Source organism: Tamandua tetradactyla, chromosome 17 (assembly GCF_023851605.1).
Source record: "Tamandua tetradactyla isolate mTamTet1 chromosome 17, mTamTet1.pri, whole genome shotgun sequence".
NCBI classification, from domain to species: Eukaryota; Metazoa; Chordata; class Mammalia; order Pilosa; family Myrmecophagidae; genus Tamandua; species Tamandua tetradactyla.
This window is the reverse complement of record NC_135343.1, coordinates 8,563,783-8,581,548: the sequence shown is the minus strand read 5'-3', so window position 1 is coordinate 8,581,548 and position 17,766 is coordinate 8,563,783. Positions and strand designations below refer to the sequence as shown.

At 38.8% G+C, this 17,766-nt stretch overlaps 1 protein-coding gene across 2 annotated transcripts in view; it reads right to left on the bottom strand.

Moving 5' to 3' along the window:
• Positions 1 to 1,112: 1,112 nt before the first annotated feature.
• Positions 1,113 to 17,766, bottom strand: part of QPCT (glutaminyl-peptide cyclotransferase) — a 72,033-nt gene continuing 55,379 nt past the window's right edge. For both annotated transcript variants that reach the window (XM_077135079.1, XM_077135078.1), the window contains exons 4-7: positions 8,324 to 8,500; positions 6,169 to 6,268; positions 3,785 to 3,901; positions 1,113 to 1,449 (exon numbers count right to left, since the gene is read on the bottom strand). In XM_077135079.1, the coding sequence (XP_076991194.1) occupies positions 1,304 to 1,449; positions 3,785 to 3,901; positions 6,169 to 6,268; positions 8,324 to 8,500 (540 nt within the window). In that variant the 3' untranslated portion in view covers positions 1,113 to 1,303. The remainder of the gene's footprint in view (positions 1,450 to 3,784; positions 3,902 to 6,168; positions 6,269 to 8,323; positions 8,501 to 17,766) is intronic.

Sequence of the window (17,766 nt, the reverse complement as noted above, 5' to 3'; positions counted from 1 at the left end):
TGGATTAAATTATATATATTATACATCCCTTTTTACCTGAAAAGTATTTTTTTTTAGTAAATTACTCTTTCCGATGGCTTCCATTGTCACTGGACTTAAAGCTGTCATTGGGTCCTCATTGAACTTGTCTGTCTCACTCCCTACGCAGTCCCAGCACATTCATTCAGCAAATATTTACTAAATGTCTGCTCTGAGCAAGGAGTACACAGAGAACAACAGCCCCAGCCAACTTCATCTAGATAGCAGGATTCATCAGTTTCCTCATTGTTTAATTTACCAAGTTTGTATTTCTAGATAATTGCTTCCTATAGCAAAAGACAAATCATGAGTGCCTATATGTGTTTCCAGCCCAAATAAGTTTGTCTCCATGAATCTCCCAAAAGAAATCTGCTATATGTCCTTAAGCAAACTTGAATACCATGTAACACACCTACTTAAAAGTGACCATAACTACTATGCTACCTTAATGTTGACTCTGGAGGCCACACTGAACATTCTTTTTCCATCTTCATCTTCAGCACAAAGCCAAGACAGCAAATAAATGTCTGGTAATATAATTTAACAGAAAAAACACAGTTGCCTCCTATCCCCCAAAACTGTAGAGACAGTTTAATTATAACTATGTAAAAATCTGCATTGAAAAATATGTGAGGAAAGACCAAAGAGTTAATGGTGACTGTATTAATAAACAGAATTATGTTGTCTTCTTTTTTTTCATTTCCAGTATTTTGCTAATGACTATAATTTTTAGAATGCTAAATTTGTAGAACTATAAACTTTTGATAAGGCTTTAAAGTATAAAATTCTTCATCTGTATATATAAAGAAATTCACAACATGGCATTTTACTCTGATTTCCATTTCCATGAAATAGGTATCTCAAATAAATTTGAGTCTTCAAACCACGGCTTTGTGTTTGGGTTATAGGCAACAGATTCTCAAATGTGAAAAATCATAAAACCAAGTCTACATACTGCACATACCATCTTATTTAAAGACTGTTTAGGAGACCATGATTCTGAATATATGTCTAATTTTGCTTGTTTCTCATATAAAGAAGCTTTAAAAGGATATTTATTTTCTGTTTTCCCGGCATGTTCCTTTTATCTCTGGATGAAAACTAATGAGCGATTTAGGGCAATAGAATTCTCAGGTTTATTGATCACATATTCAAAGATGCCTACAGAAAGTATTTATAGGATAGAACTTGCCATACAGCATTGTCTGGACTCAGATTATTTTAAATGGTTCCCTGACTTCAGAACACAATGCTAGAAGCAATTACCACGAACTAAGTCAGAGTATCACAAGTGAAGATATTCCAACACAAAGACTTGTATGATTTTGTTGAGATTGTCAATAGTTGGTTCATCCAAATTTTCTTCAGAGTCCTCCATAGTGTGCCAGACTTCAGGAAAAGGAGATGGTATCAGGTGCAGGACTGGGACACCTATTGAGAAAGAACTGACCTGTAATTAGCCATGTATTTCCAACGAGTAAACTAGGAAGTGCCATTCTTCAAGTAGAAGCTGGACTGGGAGCTCTTTAACATATAAAGAGAGCCAATAACCCACCGTTTTCTAGGTACTCCCTTTGTATTTTACCCTTGTGTGCCTAAGTTTTCATTCGTTAAACAAATATTCACCAATTCAATAAATAATTAGAAAGCACCTTCTATATACCAGGTTCGGTTCTAGGAGGTGAGGTTTCATCAGTGAGAAGGCAAAGCCTTGTCCATATGGAGTTTTCATATCAGTGGAGAAAGAGGCAAGTAAACAAATAGAAAACATATTTTTAGGAAGTGGTAGGTGCTTATGAAGAATGATAAAACGGGTGGGCCACGGTGGCTCAGTGGCAGAGTTCTTGCCTGCTATGCTGGAGACCCGGGTTCGATTCCAGGTGCTTGCCCGTGTTAAAAAAAAAAAGAGAGAGAGAGAGAGAGAGAAACATTAAAAAAAAAAAAAAAAGAATGATAAGATAAGTAAATAGATAATGAGGCAGCAGACAGCAGGGTCAAGAGGGGGCAAAGTCAGGTAGGGCCTCTTTGAGGAGCTAACATTTGAACGCAGACAAGAACCAAATCAGAAAGCAAGCCCTGTGAAGCCTGGGGACGTGTGCCCCACACAGCAGCTGGAGCAGCGCAGGAGTAGGGGGGACATTGGAGAGGGAAAACAGTGTCAGAAAATAGAGGTCCCCTGGGTCAAGGTAAAGACTTGAGATCTCATTCTCCAAGATGGTAAGCCATTAGAGTTTCAGAGCAGGGAAGTAGCACACTCGATCAGCATTTGTAAAAGCTAACGTGAACTCCTAGAAGTAAAATACAGCACCGTGAGTGAAGCTGGGCACCAAGTAACAGAGGCTACTGCAAAAGTTCTCGGGTTGATTAAGACTCCCACTGGCGCTGTGTGATTGTGAAAACCTTGTGCCCGATGCCCCTTTTATCCAGGGTATGGGCAGATGTGTAAAAAATACATATGGATAAAAATGAAAAAATAATAGGGGGGATAAAGGTTAAAATTGGGTAGACTGAAATACTAGCGGTCAATCAGAGAGGGGGGAAGGGGTATGGGATGTATGAGGTTTTTTCTTTTTTCTTTTCATTTCTTTTTCTGGAGTGATGCAAATGTTCTAAAAGTGATCATGGTGATGAATACACAACTATGTGACGATATTGTGAGCCACTGATTGTACACCGTGTATGGACTGTAAGTGTGTGAAGATTTGTCAGTAAAAATAGTTTTTAAGAAAAGACTCCCACTATCTTGATACCTTGTTGACAGAAAACACCAGAGTTACACAAAGCATAAGAAAACAATCTCAATCTATGAAAGGGAAATCAGGGCGTCAGCGGGATATGAGCTTTCATAAATATTCTAGGTGTGTCAAAAATATAAAGGCATCTTCAAGAATTGGAATGTCTTCTATTGCATGTCTTTCATGAGAAATGAGAAAACAGAAGTCATGAGATCATATAGTGGATGATTTAATCCGTTAATTAAATGTAATGAGTCCTCACACTTTTGGATTGTCACAAAACAAAGGAAGTGGGAATTATTGCTAAGGCCAAGGCCTGCATATCAGTATTATACTTATTATTTTACCTTGAAGACCTGGGACATGGAGGAAAGAGCAGAATTAAGCACAAGTCCCTCAAGTCTGCCCTGAGCTACCAGCTAAGCACAGACCATTACTAGGAGCGAAGCATTTAGTTCCAGGCCCATCAACTCGGTCAGTGAACAGTGGAAGACTCTGTCCTTTCCTCTGATAACCTGAGAGTGAGGCATCGTAAGGCAAAGTCAGAGCACACACTGTTGCATCTGAATCTTACCTGGAGTCAATAAAGTTCAAGTGAGGGAGAGACCATACTTCTTCTCTCACTTTCAATTTGATTTAAGCATCTGATTTCTAATTTACAGACACACAATCACATATTGGTGAAATGTTGAACACATTTTGGTATAGTAAGAGAGGTATACTTTCTTTTTAAAGATAGATACTCATTAAAATAAATTTTATTCTCTTTTTTTGGAAGAGATTTGCTTCTCAAATTTGTGCAGGAATTAGAGTTTCCCTGCTGAAGAGAGCTACCTGATGGCACTGGAAGCGAAATACAGCTTGGGACTACACCAAGGCGAGCAACAGTGATCTTGACTTACTCTTAAAAATTAGATAAATGATATAATACCACTGTCTTGGAGTTTTTAAATGCACATAAAATGCAATAAATACAACAGGTAAATAAAGTGCATGCATACACACACACACACACACACACATTACCTTACCTCTTCTTAAAAATGGAATGTGGTCATCTTGAACCATGCCTCTATGCCCGTAACTCTGGAAATACTTCCTCCCCCAAGGGTGATCCTTGAGCAAACCCAATTCATGGAGCTCATGCTCTGCAGATGACAATTGAATAGCAGGTGAACATCTATGCCCCTCTGAGAAGAAGCAGCTGAGCTGACCCTGAATGTGTACATTGTGGAGTAACTCCAAGGAGAGAAGAGTCCCACAAGCCTCTACACTCAGAGACAGAAACCCAACAGAACAATGAAGAAAAGGAGAATGAGAAAACCAGAGAAAATGGGGGGGGGGGGAACGTAGATGCTAATAAGTTAGCAATGCTGCAGGAAAAATGCCTCAAGAGATGTTGTGATTAAAAAAGGGCAATGCTCAAACACAACAGGGATGAAGTGTGCCACGTAGCTACTCCGTGGGAAAGGGATACCTATTTTAACCCGCATCAGTGGGTCTCAAAGTGTGGTTCCCGGACCAGCACCATCAGCATCACCTGGGAACTTGTTAAAGTTGCAGCTTGTCTCATCCCACCCCAGCCCTACTGAATCATAAACTCGGGGTGCTGGGGTTGGAGCCCAGCAATCTGTATTATAACAAACCCTCCAGTTGGTTCTGATGTATATTACAGTTTGATAACCACTGTACTTAATTCAATCACTCTTGTCATCTTGTAACATATAACGTGAGATATATATACATGGTATGTATATAACTTGTTATATATATTTCATAAATACAACATGCTACAGGATGACAAGAGATCAGGAGAAGGCTGTAAGACAACTGACTAAAGCTTCCCAGAGTAGCTGGTTTTTAAAAATTGATCAATTTTAAAGATAGATCTAGAACAACTGATAAGCAAGTAATTACGTACTGTGATTTTAGGAACATTGAAACAGCCCCTTTTCATCGACTACAAAAACAATCATTTCCATTTGATTACTGATAGCCATAATTCCTTTACCACAGGATATAACTTTTCCTTCTATAGACATTTGTTTCAAAGGATAAAACACAATAGTAAGAGCAGCATAATAAGTTAAAATTCCATTAAGAGGCAAATTGTTGGGTGGGCCACGGTGGCTCAGCAGGCAGAATGCTCGCCTGCCATGCCAGAGGACCTGGGTTCGATTCCCAGTGCCTGCCCATGTTAAAAAAAAAAAAAAGAGGCAAGTTGCTGATCATTCTGAAAAGGAAAATAGAAAACTGCCCAAGACCCTTAAAAGGAGGTAAAACCTATCTTGGGGTGACGATCAAAATGAAGAAAACACGCAGCAAGGAAGAGGCCCAAGAATTTGTACTGATAATACCATGGTAACAATTTTTTCAAACTATGAATTGAAATTTGCCTAAGAGAAGCATCTACAGTTCAGGTAGAAGTTTTGCTAGTAAGATTCTAGATCCAGACATGGACAAATTCTTAATACATGGCAAAAGCATGAGTTAAGATGGCAATGCTTTTCCTACTGCTTAAAAGTGATATAATTCTATACTGCTCCAAAGGTTTGTGGTGTGGCTAGTTAGAAATTCCTGGCATGAGGTCCTTGTCTCAACTGCAGGCCTCTGGTCTGCATTTTATAATTAAGGTTATGCTTGTTTTCATCTCACCCTGATGTCAACTGGTTGTTGTGGGTTTTTTTTGTCTCTGTATTATTTTTTTCTTGGAGGAGGGAGGGGTACGGCAAAGGGGAAAGAGTGGTGAAGAGGGCTAGAGATATGAAGACAGTAAGTTATTCTTTTCCTTCTTGGATCTATGTTTTCTGGTCTGGCCTGGCTAGTCTACACCCATTCATTTGACATTAAGCCTTCTCTTAAATGGCTCTTGAAGGGTCTGGCTTTCTCTTGCATTCTACTCTCTTATTCATCCCCAAATGGAAGAAAAAGTACATCAGAAAGTAGGCAGAGACTGTACCAGACCGAAAGGAAACTGAAGTCTAAATAAGGTAGAAAATAGAAGATGACAAAGAAAGAGGTGAAGAAGAAAGAAAAATTAAAGAGCATCTTTTGGTGTCATTATAAGGCCACAGCGTTTATCACAGGCCGACATGCTTTTCTGAGTGAAGTTTTTCATAAAAATGCATTTCATATGCTCCAAAACAGGACTGGAAAAATATTTTCAAACCATTTTCGAGGATATGCAAGTGTGAAATATAGTATTTTATATTTCCATTTCAAAATGCACTTTCATGCAATAAAATGAAGAGGGCATTCTAAAAAGAAGGAAGAGGAATAATAAACTAATCAATAGAAAGAGCAAGAAAAAAAGCCAGTAAAGCATATGGCATATTTAAATCATATGTTTTGAATTATTACATGTAGTAATTTGTAATGAGAAGAAAACATATTTCACTTCTTATACAGTGCTTACCAATTGTTTGAAGTCTATCAAACCATCTGGCAGAGTTTGGAAAAAAATTGAGAAATGTTGGGTTTGGGCTTCCAATTAAATCCAATAATACCAGTAAATCCTAAGAGAGAAAATATATTGTTTAATCACTATCACCAAACCACTCTTCACATTCTCAGTTGAAAAAAGCAACCAGTCAAAAGCAAACTGCATTTTAATAATTGAAAATAACATGGAAAAATGTATAAATGAACAAAAGTTTTAATAACTCTATAAACTCATTGCTTTGGAGAACTTTTTTGATCTTGCTTATGCAGCGTGGACAAATGACAAACTGGAGATTCTTCATTTATCACCAGAAAGCCACCACCAAGGATAAACTAGAAAGAGCCTATTTGGGTGAATATTTCATAGATAAAAAAGAACACATTTCCTTTATTTTAAGATGGGGGTCCTATCCTGTCTGATCTTCTATTTAATTCTAATTAGCAATTTTATTCTTAGTCTGTAATGATACAACAGCCTATAGGAGAGCAGCTAGATATTAACTATTATTTAAAGCAGGACAAAAGAAAAATTATTTGACTAGGGCCGTATCTCTGGATCTGTTTCCTTGTGTATGGAATGAGGAGATGGGACCAGCTGAACTCTACAGACTACTTCTGTTTATACGCACGCCTCTATAATTAGACCAGTGTTCCTTAATTTGTTTGAACCATGGGCTGCTTTTGGAATCTCCCAGGGAGAAAAAAAAATGAATATATATATATATATAAATGGATTTCCATAAAAACATCAGCAGGCTTGAGGACCCCTTGAAGACTATCCCTCCCCCAGGATAGAGGATAAGAACCCCTGAATTTTATGACTGATAATGTATAGGTAAATATCTAACATTAGTCCTGATACATGGTAGGCAAATGTTTACCTATAGACACAGTACATATGAAATAATGAATGATTAAATAAATTCTTAATAAAAAAAAAACAACAACACCGACTCGTTTGAAGTAGGAACATACTCACAAGGTTGGATAAGCGACTAAAAGTTTGTTCTGGAAAACTGTCTTAACAAAATATGTGGATTCCCATATTTTGACTAATATCTAAAAACCTTTGTTGCTATGACTGATTATCCAGGCCTCTTCTCCTTCTCTGAACCATTTTTAGCAACTTGGGGACAAGCGAATGGATGACAGTGAGGTACCAACCATATCCCCATGACTCTGTATGAGCTATCAGTGGACTAGTGAGTGAACAGAACACCAACCGCAGGCATGCTGGAGTCACAGCAGGTCATTGAATGGCCATTGGGACTCAGAAATGGAAGCTGAGCATGGGGTAAGGGTCAGTTCAGGTCCAAGGGAAGGATGAGTGGAGGGGTTAGGAACAGACTCTCAGTTCAGAGAGAGGGTAAGAGTTAGGGATGGATGAGGACACGGGGTAGAATGAAGTTTCAAGGATAGTTTGAGGGTCCAAGGCAGGGTTAGGGAGGGCTCAGAAAAGGAGCAAAGGTCGAATATGGGAAGAGAGTCGGGGTGGACAAAGGTTCGGGGAAGGACTAAGGAATTGGGGATGAGCTATGGGCCCAGGAATGGGGATGAAAGTCAACAGTGAAAATGAAGCGGTCTATTGCACCCACTCATTGGTAATAAGAGAAGGGTTTTGAGGCAACATTAAAATGTCCACACCCACATGCCAAAAATGCCACATCAAAACCAACACATCAAAATGTCACGTTCATGCTGTAGTCACTATAACGCTTTGAAACCACAGAGGAAATTCTTCGCTCCCATGCCCACACTGTGCTCCAGTCCTACCTCATTTCCCTGGGCCCCAGCCTTCCTTGACATTAAAAAGGTCTCAAAGAATGTACTTGCTTCTCTCCACCTGTATATAGTACTGAGGGAATATGATCCCATTGAATCAAACAGAATCTAATGTTTCTGAATCTGATTTTTTTTACATCACTTTAATTAAGCTCAAACATAACCTCTAATTCAGAATCATTCTTTTTAGCTCTGGGATTCCTTATTAACCCAACAACTGCCAAGGAATGTCCTATTATAGGCATTCTGCTCTAAGGATGATGCGGCATCTTTAGGATTTATTTAGCAGACCCTTCCTTTGAGGCAAAGACTGCTATCTGCAATGCTATGGAAATTACCAGACTGACCATGCCATGGAGTTGGTTGGTGTCTCTTGCTCCAGGTGGGTGTGGTGTCGATGCCATCTTTGACGCTAAATGTCGGGACCCATAAAGAGAATCCCGAGGAGACCAATGCAGAAAAGCCTCTTCCCCATCGAAGAAAATTAGCTGGAGTGAGAGATCTGGCTTGGAGTCTGAAACATTCTGATAACAAGGACAATAACATGAAAGTAAAAATGCTGTGATGATTAAAAAAGAACATGCTTTCCCATTAACTGGGAATAAATACATCATAAAAGAAGATACCAAAGAAAGTGAAAATATGCCCAAGTGTATTTCTCATCACTTTCTCTCCTAAAGTCATCACATCTCTCACCATTTTCACCCATGTCAAGCTTACCTTCTCCCACACCCTCTGACAACAGAAGTCTCAATTTTTTCTTATTCTTCAGAGAACTCTGGAATGACAGAGCCTCTATGGTAGACACTAATACACACCCAGTTCCCCTTTGGCAGGACTCACTGCCCCCGATGCTGGTGAGCTGTCAACAGAAACTTCAGCTGTCAACTGTTTCAAGGATTCCCTCCACTTCAGCTTCTGAAATGTCCTACATCCAATGACGGACCTGCACCAGGAGTGTAGGATGCTCTAAAGGGCTCTTGTACCTCCAGAGATCCTGTTGAACCTGTATCTCAGCTCAACTTCTCCCTCTGCCTAATTCTGTTTCCTTCCTCTCCTGCTGTAGATGTTGATTTCAAGGCCACTCAACAAAAGGCCAGAACAATGAGCTCCATCTCAGAGTCTGCTCCCTGGGGAACTCAACCTGAAACAACTACAGATCTTGTATTTTGTATCCAACCTTATTTTATTTAAGTCTGCAATTTTTTTTATTGGAAAAAAGGTTCAAAGATCTTCCCTAGGAATGCGACAAGGATACACAAAGAATAATAAATTATAGCCCACACGACCTGAAGGAGCCTATAGTTTAACTGGGCTAGGGAAAGCTAGGAAAATAATATAAGCATGGCAAAATGTACCCAGGGTGTTATATAAGATTCTACGAAGGTATCATGCACTAAGGAAACTTCTCAGAAACCTACAACCTCTAGATGGGTCCCTGGACCAGATAAGTCCTGAAATGTAGAGGGGCCAGCCTCTCCAGAACATCAACTAGTTCCATCCCCCATCCCATACTATCAACAGCCCCTTCCAACATGAAAAAGTTAGAATGGGCACAACTCAAATACCCCTAAAGATTGGGAGAAAGATCAAAGGAGAAGGAGGAGTTTTAACAGAAAAGACAGGATTTAACAAAGGAGTACGACTGCTGAATTATTCTATCAACATTTTAGTCCCCCATGTCTTGAAGCAGTTAGAAGAAAAACCCTGAAATTGTGGAACCCATGCAAAACTGAAATCTGTTCTATAACCACTGGTTACAATGCACTTTGAAATTTATTGCTTTTTTGTGTATATGTTGTATTTCATGATGAAAAAAAATTTACAGTAATAAATTGGTTAATGGACTAAACCTACCAATTAAAAGATACAGATTGGAGCAGGCCACGATGGCTCAGTATGTTGAGTTCTCACCTGCCATGCTGGAGACACGGGTTCAATTCCTAGTGCCTGCCCATGCAAAATGAATAAATAAATAATACAGATTGGCAGAATGGATTAAGAAATATAATCCACCTATATGCTGCTTGCAAAAGACTCATCTTAGACACAAGGATACAAATAGATTGAAAGTGAAAGGATGGAAAAAGACGTTCCATGCAAGCTGTAACCAAAAGAAAACAGGAGTAGCTATACAAATATTAGACAAAATAGACTTTAGACGTAAAACATCATAAGAGACCAAGAAGGACACCACATATTAGTAAAAAGGACAATTAGCCAAGGGAAAGTAACAATCATAAATGTCTGTGCTCCCAATCAAGGAACTCCAGAGTGCATGAGACAGACAATGGCAAAACTGAAGGGAGCAATCGACGTTTCAACAGTAATAGTAGGAGACTTCAATATACCACTCTCCTCTAGACAGAACAACCAGACAGAAGGTCAACAATAAAGAAAAAACAATTTGATAAATGAATTAGACCTAACAGACATATATAGGGCACTACACCCCAAAACACCAGGATATACATTCTTCTCTTACACTCATGGAACATTCTCCAGGACAGACCATATGCTGGGGCACAAAACAGGTCTTTATAGCTTTAAAAACATTGAAATTATTTAAAGCACTTTTTCTGATCACAATGGAGTGAAGCTGAAAATTAATAACCACCAAAGAACAAGAACTTTCACAAATATATGGAGATTAAATAACACACTCTTAAACAGTGAGCAGGTCAAAGAAGAAATTGCTAGAGAAATCAGTAGCTATCTGGAGACTCATGAAATTGAGAATACAACATATCATGCCTACGGGATGAGACAAAGGCTATGCTGAAAGGGAAATGTATTGCCCTAAATGCCTATATTAAAAAAAGAAGAAACAGCAAAAATTGAGGGCTTAACTGCTCACCTGGAGGCACTTGTGAAAGAACAACAAATTAATCCCAAAGAAAACAGAAGAAGAGAAACAGCAGAGATTAAAACAGAGTTAAATGAATGGAAGAACAAAAGAACAATAGAAACAACCAATAAAATCAAAAGTTGGTTCTTCGAGAAACTCAGTAAAATCATTGGGCTGCTAACAAGGCTGACAAAGAAAAAAAGAGAGATGATGCAAATAAACAAAATCAGAAATGAGAGAGAGGTCATTACCACAGACCTTGAAGAAATTTTTAAAAAATCATTTAAACCATATGCCAAGAAACCAGACAACACAGATGAAATGGACAAATTCCTGGAATCACACAAATAAGCTACACTGACTCAAGAAGAAATAAAAGATCTTAGAAAACCAATCACAAGTAAAAGAGATTCAAACAGTCATCAAAAATCTTCCTACAAAGAAAAGCCCAGGGCCAGATGGCTTCACAGGGGAATTTTATCAAAAATCCAAAGAGAACTAACACCAATCCTGCTCAAACTTTTCCAGAATTTTGAGGAAAAAGGAACACCACCTAACTCATTTTATGAAGCTAACATTATTTTAATACCAAAACTGGGTAAAGATGCTACAGGAAAGGAAAACTACAGACCAATCTCCCTAATGAATATAGACACAAAAATTCTCAACAAAATATTAGCAAATCAAATCCAACAACACATTAAAAGAGTTATATACCATACAGGGTTTATACCAGGAATGTAAGGATGGTTCAACACAAGAAAATCAGTTAATGTAATACAGCACATTAACAAATAGAAAGGAAAAAAATCACATGATCATCTTGATTGATGCTGAAAAAGCGTTCGACAAAATTCAACATCCTGTTCTGATAAAAACAATTCAAAAGGTAGGAATCAAAGGTAACTTCCTCAACATGAGAAAAGGTATCAATGAAAAACCCATCGTCAGTATCATACTCAATGGTGAGAGGCTGAAAGCTATCCCCCTAAAACTGGGAATAAGTCAAGGATGCCCTCTGTCACTACTATTATTCAGCATTGTACTAGAAGTTCTAGGTAGAGCAATTAAGCTAAAGGAAAAAGAAGTAAAGTCCAACCAAATTAGAAAGGAAGAAGTAAAACTTTCATTATTTGCAGATGACATGATACTATACTTGGAAAATCCTGAGAAATCTACAACAAAGTTACTTGGGTTAATAAATAAATTCAACAAGGTGGCAGGTTATAAAATTAATGTGCAAAAATCAGTAATATTTCCATACACAAACAATGACTTAACTGAGGAGTCAATTAAGGAAAAAAATCCATTCAAAATAGCAGTTAAAAGAATCTAAGTATCTAGGAATGAACTTAACTAGGGACATACAGGACTTGTTCACAGAAAACTAGGGACATACAGGACTCGTACACAGAAAACTACATGACATTGTTAAAAGAAATCAAAGAAAACCTAAATAGGTGGAAAGACATTCCATGCTGATGGATAGGAAGTTAAATGTAGTTAAGATGCTAGTTCCACCCAAATTGATCTAAAGATTCAATCCAATACCAATCAAAATTCCATCAGCTTACTTTGAAGACTTGGAAAAGCTAGTTATCAAATTCATCTGGAAGGGAAAGAGACCCTGTATAGCTAAAAGTATCTTAAAAAAGAAGAATGAAGTGGGGGGATTAACACTCTCCGTTTTTTAAACTTATTATAAAGCCATAGGGGTCAAAACAGCATGGAACTGGCACAAAGATAGGAGTATTGACCAATGGAATCAAATCAAGAGTGCAGAAGCAGACCATCAAATCTATGGAAAACTGATTTTCAATAAGACTCCCAAATCCACTGAACTGGGACAAAATAGTCTTTTTAATGTGGGCATGGAAGAACCAGATAGCAATGGCCAAAAAAATGAAAGTGGACCCCATATTACACCCTACACAAAAATTAACTCAAACTGGATCAAACACCTAAACATCAGAACCAGTACCATAAAGCTCCTTAAAGAAAACGTAGGGAAATATCTTTAAGACCTAGTAACAGGAGGTAGCTTCCTAAACTTTATGTTCGAAGCACAAACAACAAAAGAAAAAACAGATAAATGGGAACTCCTCAAAATCAAATGCTTTTATGCCTCAAAAGAATGTGTCAAAAAGGTGAAGAAGCAGCCAATTCAATGGAAGAGAAAATATTTGGAAATCACACATCAGATAAAGGTTTGATATCCTAAATACATAATTAAATCATACAACAACCACAAAAGAATAAGCAACCCAATTATAAGATGGGCTAAAGATATGAACAGACATTTTTCTGAAGAACAGATACAGATGGATAAAAAGCACATGAAGAGATGCTCATTCTCATTAGCTATAAAGGAAGTACAGATCAAAACTACAATGAGATACCACCTCACACCTATAAGAATGGCTGCTATTAAACAAACAGGAAACTACAAATGTTTGGAGAGGATGTGCGGAAATCGGGACATTTATGCACTGTTGGTGGGAACGTATAATGGCACAGCCGCCATGGAAGACAGTTTGGCAGTTCCTCAAAAAACTAAATATCGAGTTGCCTTATGACCTGGAAATACTACTATTCAGTTTATACCCAGAAGAGTTGAAAGAAGTGACACAGAGATTTGCACACTGATGCTCACAGCAGCATTAATCACAATTGCTAAAAGATGAAACTATCCAAGTGCCCATCAACAGACAAGTGGATTAACAAAATGTGGTATATACACACGATGGAATACTATGCAGCAGTAAGACAAAATGACGTCCTGAAGCACATGACAAGATGGATGAGCCTTGAGGACATAATGCTGAGTGATATAAACCAGGCACAAAAAGACAGATACTGTATGATTCCACTTTTATGACCATGTTAAAGGTGAAATCAGAGGCTTATAATACAGAATATAGGGGACCTATATTCAAGCACAGAAGCTTGAGATGGGTGAACAGTTTGCAAATGAGGTTGAACTTAATGGTAAGAGAATAGACAGAAGTGAAGGCAGTTCTCTAGCGGGTCTATCAGTAATATTACCATATTGAAGGTGAACATGATTAAAAGGGGTTGTATAGACTCATGTGTCCTACCAGTTAACACTACAAATATAAATTAGTTCTTGCATGAACTACTTCAAAGGTATGGATCTTGTACAAAATGTGTATAATTTTAGGGTGTAGGGAGAAAAATGCTATTGCATGCTGTGGGCTGTTTAACTGGAAAACATCACAGTACTGCAGCAGCAGCAGGGGTACATTATGGGGGGAGGGACAAGAGTTAGGGGGAGGTTTGAATTTTCTACTGGGTGAGGGTATGTTTATTGGCTATCTTTCTGTTGGGAACAATGAAATTATGGAAAATTGAGAGTACTGATGGACTGCTGACTGGACATTATGTATGAGACCCAGTAGATAGAGGTGGCTGAAAGATGCACTGACTGAGAAGTGGTTTGGTGAACGACAGTGTAAACATATGATCAAACGCAGTGCTGCTACAAAAAGGAACAATGTTGTGAGGCATGCAACAATGTGAATGAACCTGTGGGACATTTGGTGAGGCAAAATAAGCCAGAAACAAAAGAGTAAATATTGTATGATCTCATTTAGAAAACACTTATAAGAAAACTGGGGCCCAGACTGTACGCTCTTATAGCAGTCACATTTAGTCCGAAGTGGTAATTGTTATTTCTGGATTTTGAGGGGTTGTTTTATTTATGTATAACTTAGTATTTACAGATAAGAATGAAGTCAATTGGTTTGGGGTTAAGGCAATTTAGAATACAGGTGTTAGGAAGAGATTGCTTGTATTTTAGAATTTCACCTACTCTTTGAGATGAAAGGAAGAAAGTTTCATTATTTCCAGAACCTAGGTTTCCTGTAGCACATAATCTAACTCAACCTGTCTGGATAGTTCATTTTAACAACCCAAACACAGAGAGCCCAGGATAAGAATGAGGGCCTCTAATCACATATAGCTTCATGTAATGCCTGGATACATCCCAGAGTATATTAGGCAGGTAATCAAAAAGTATTGGCAAAGTCCCTGGAGGGATGGGAGAAAAATTATGGAACAATTAAACTTTACCACTGGGGCAACCCCGGATACTGCGCCAGACATTAGGGACACCCAAGTCAATAGGGCAAGGCTTTGCTCGTGAGGATTGTTCTAATGAAGCTTATGTACATAGCAGAGAAGCTTAGTCTACTAAAGGCATGCCTAAGAGTCACCTCTATTGGTGCTCAGCTGTGGCCTCTCTCTCTCTAAGTCCAACTTGACAAGTGAAACCAATGCCCTCTCGACATCCAGGGCTGAAAGTCTCCCTGGTGGCATGGGAAATGACCCCCCAGGGATGAGCCTAGCCCTGGCACTGTGGGATCAACAATGCCATTCTGACCAAAAGGGGGAAAAAGTATAACAAATAAGGTATCAGTGGCTGAGAGAGTCCAAATAGAGTCGAGCGGCTACACCTGAGGTCGCTCTTGCACGTGCTTCAGTTAGACATTGCTACCTATCATGACTTGCCAAACTCTAACCGAAACCATTCCTGCCAATCCTAAAAAATACCTAGGGCATTCTATAAGATTCTACAAAGATTCCACACACTAGGGTAACATTCCAAAACCTACAACCTCCAGATGGGTCCCTGGACCAGATAAGTCCTGAAATGCAGAGGGCCAGCCTCTCCAGAACATCAACTAGTTCCATCCCCCTATCCATATTATCGACAGCCCCTTCCAACATGAAAAAATTAGAATGGGCATAGCCCAACTAAAGAGTGGGAGAAAGATCAAAGGTGATGGTGGAGTTATACAGAGAAGGTTAGGTTTAACAAATGAGTAGGAGTGCTGAATCATTTTACTGATATCTCTTTTAGTCTCCAGTACCTCAGAGCAGTTAGAAGTAAAAACCTAAAATTGTGGAATTGTAACCCATGCCAAACTCTGAACTCTGTTCCACAACTAACTGTTTCTATGTACTTTGAAATTTATTGCTTTTATGTATGTATTTTGTTTAAAGAGAAGGAGTATAACAGAGGAGATAGGATTTAACAAATGAGTATGGCTGCTGAATCATTACATTGATATTTCTGTTTGTTTCCAGTGTCTTGGAGAAGCTAAAAGAAAAAATGAAAAAATCGGGAACTGTAAGCCATACCAAACTTTAAAATCTGTTCTATAACTACTTGTTAAAATGTATTTGGAAAGTTATTGCTTTTTTGTATATATGTTATATTTCATAAGTTAAAAAAAAGTTGAAATAATAGCACCCTTTAAGTTTTCTTCTACTCATTGTACTCAATTTCCTCTGACTTCCTTTTTCAATTAGTTCTATTTATTTTGGTCTCTTTCTTTCAGGCTGGAGACTATACTCAAATGCTGGGTGATCCTTTGTGGACAAATTGGCTGGCTTCATTGCAGGACAATCAGGGGCCCAGGCAGTTTTCACTGAGGAGCTCCAGATGCCACTGTCGGTGGGTCTTTTCTCTCTGATTTCATTCACGTTCTCAGGATTCTCCAGTTTCCCATCAGACTGGAGATAAATAAGCTGGCTCCGTGCTTTCCCGTGCAAGAAATGGGGGATCTCATGTTCAATACAGACTTTCATCTAATCTCCTATGGAGCAACTCAGTATTGCCCATTTCTGAACTTTGTGTTCCCAAGTCCCTGGTTTAATTTTTCCAGAAAAAATATATTCTCATCTCCTTCAAGGATTGAGGTGGAATGCTCAGCTCTCACCTGAAGTGGGTGGGGCTCTAAATATCCAAGTGCTCCTTACACAGATTTATAAATAACCCCATCCCTAGCTGCTTACCTCACTTCTGCCTTCCTCGGCATCTCATATCTCCAATCCCTGAGCTTTTCCGGGATTTTGTCAGAGACCAGCTTGTTTCTCCCATTTACTCCCCTCTCCACGGAGTGTGATTTCTTTCTGCTGTGATGTCATTTACCATTTCTCCGTCTGTCCTGCCTTTATATTTTGGTCCCACTACTAGGTGTCTCCCAGTTTCACCAAAGGTGGGGTTTCCTGAATGTTTTAGGAAGACTTCATTAAAAGGAGAAAAATGTCTATCTTCTGGAAACTGAAAGTTATTTTTGAGTGCTAATCACTTCAATTACCTTAATTTTTCTCTTCAATTAGACACAGGAAAAAAGAAGCTACCTATACTTTGAATTCTCCCACACCTGACAATATTAAGCACAGGATGTCTTTGTGCAATATATATATACATGCACTTAGGGTTTAATATACTTTGAAGAATTAAACAGATGTTTTCATTGGCAAAATCATTCCTAAGAAGTAAAGTGTGTTACTTCCGTACAGTCCTTCTAAGCTTCCAGTTGCTTAAAGGGCCTTGACTGGTTCCAAACTTGTAGCTCCGAAGCAAACCAGACAGTCACAGGACAGATGGAGCAGTGTGACACGGTTTGGGACCAGAGACATTCTGCTCGTGCCCCAGGGCAGATAGTTTTAATCTCCTACAGACTTGAAGCTTCAGGGGCCTCAATGAAATCCCAACTGCCAGGCAATTCCAATGATGATGCCATGACTTACTTCTGTTCTCTTCTCTTAACATCAGTTCATTCAGACAGAACTGGACTGTCGTGGACACTGCCCTGAGCCAGGTGAGACAACCTACTCTTTTTGCTTCTTTTCAGGATTGTCAGGAAAGTAACGGCCCATGGCATTCAGTTAGCAGTAACTCTGGCCAATGCCCTGAGCCTGGGAGAATCTGCCCAGCCTGATTTGCGAATGTCTTCAAGACCTGCCTCATGGGAACACTGGAAGCGCCTAGTTGCCCACTCACATACTCTGTCAATTATCCGCAGCCTTTCCCCATCTCTGGTTGTACCGGTTAGCTCCTGCCACAGTAACACACTGTAACCACTCAGTAACTTAAAACAACACTCACTATCCTCCTGGGTCTGCAAGTCG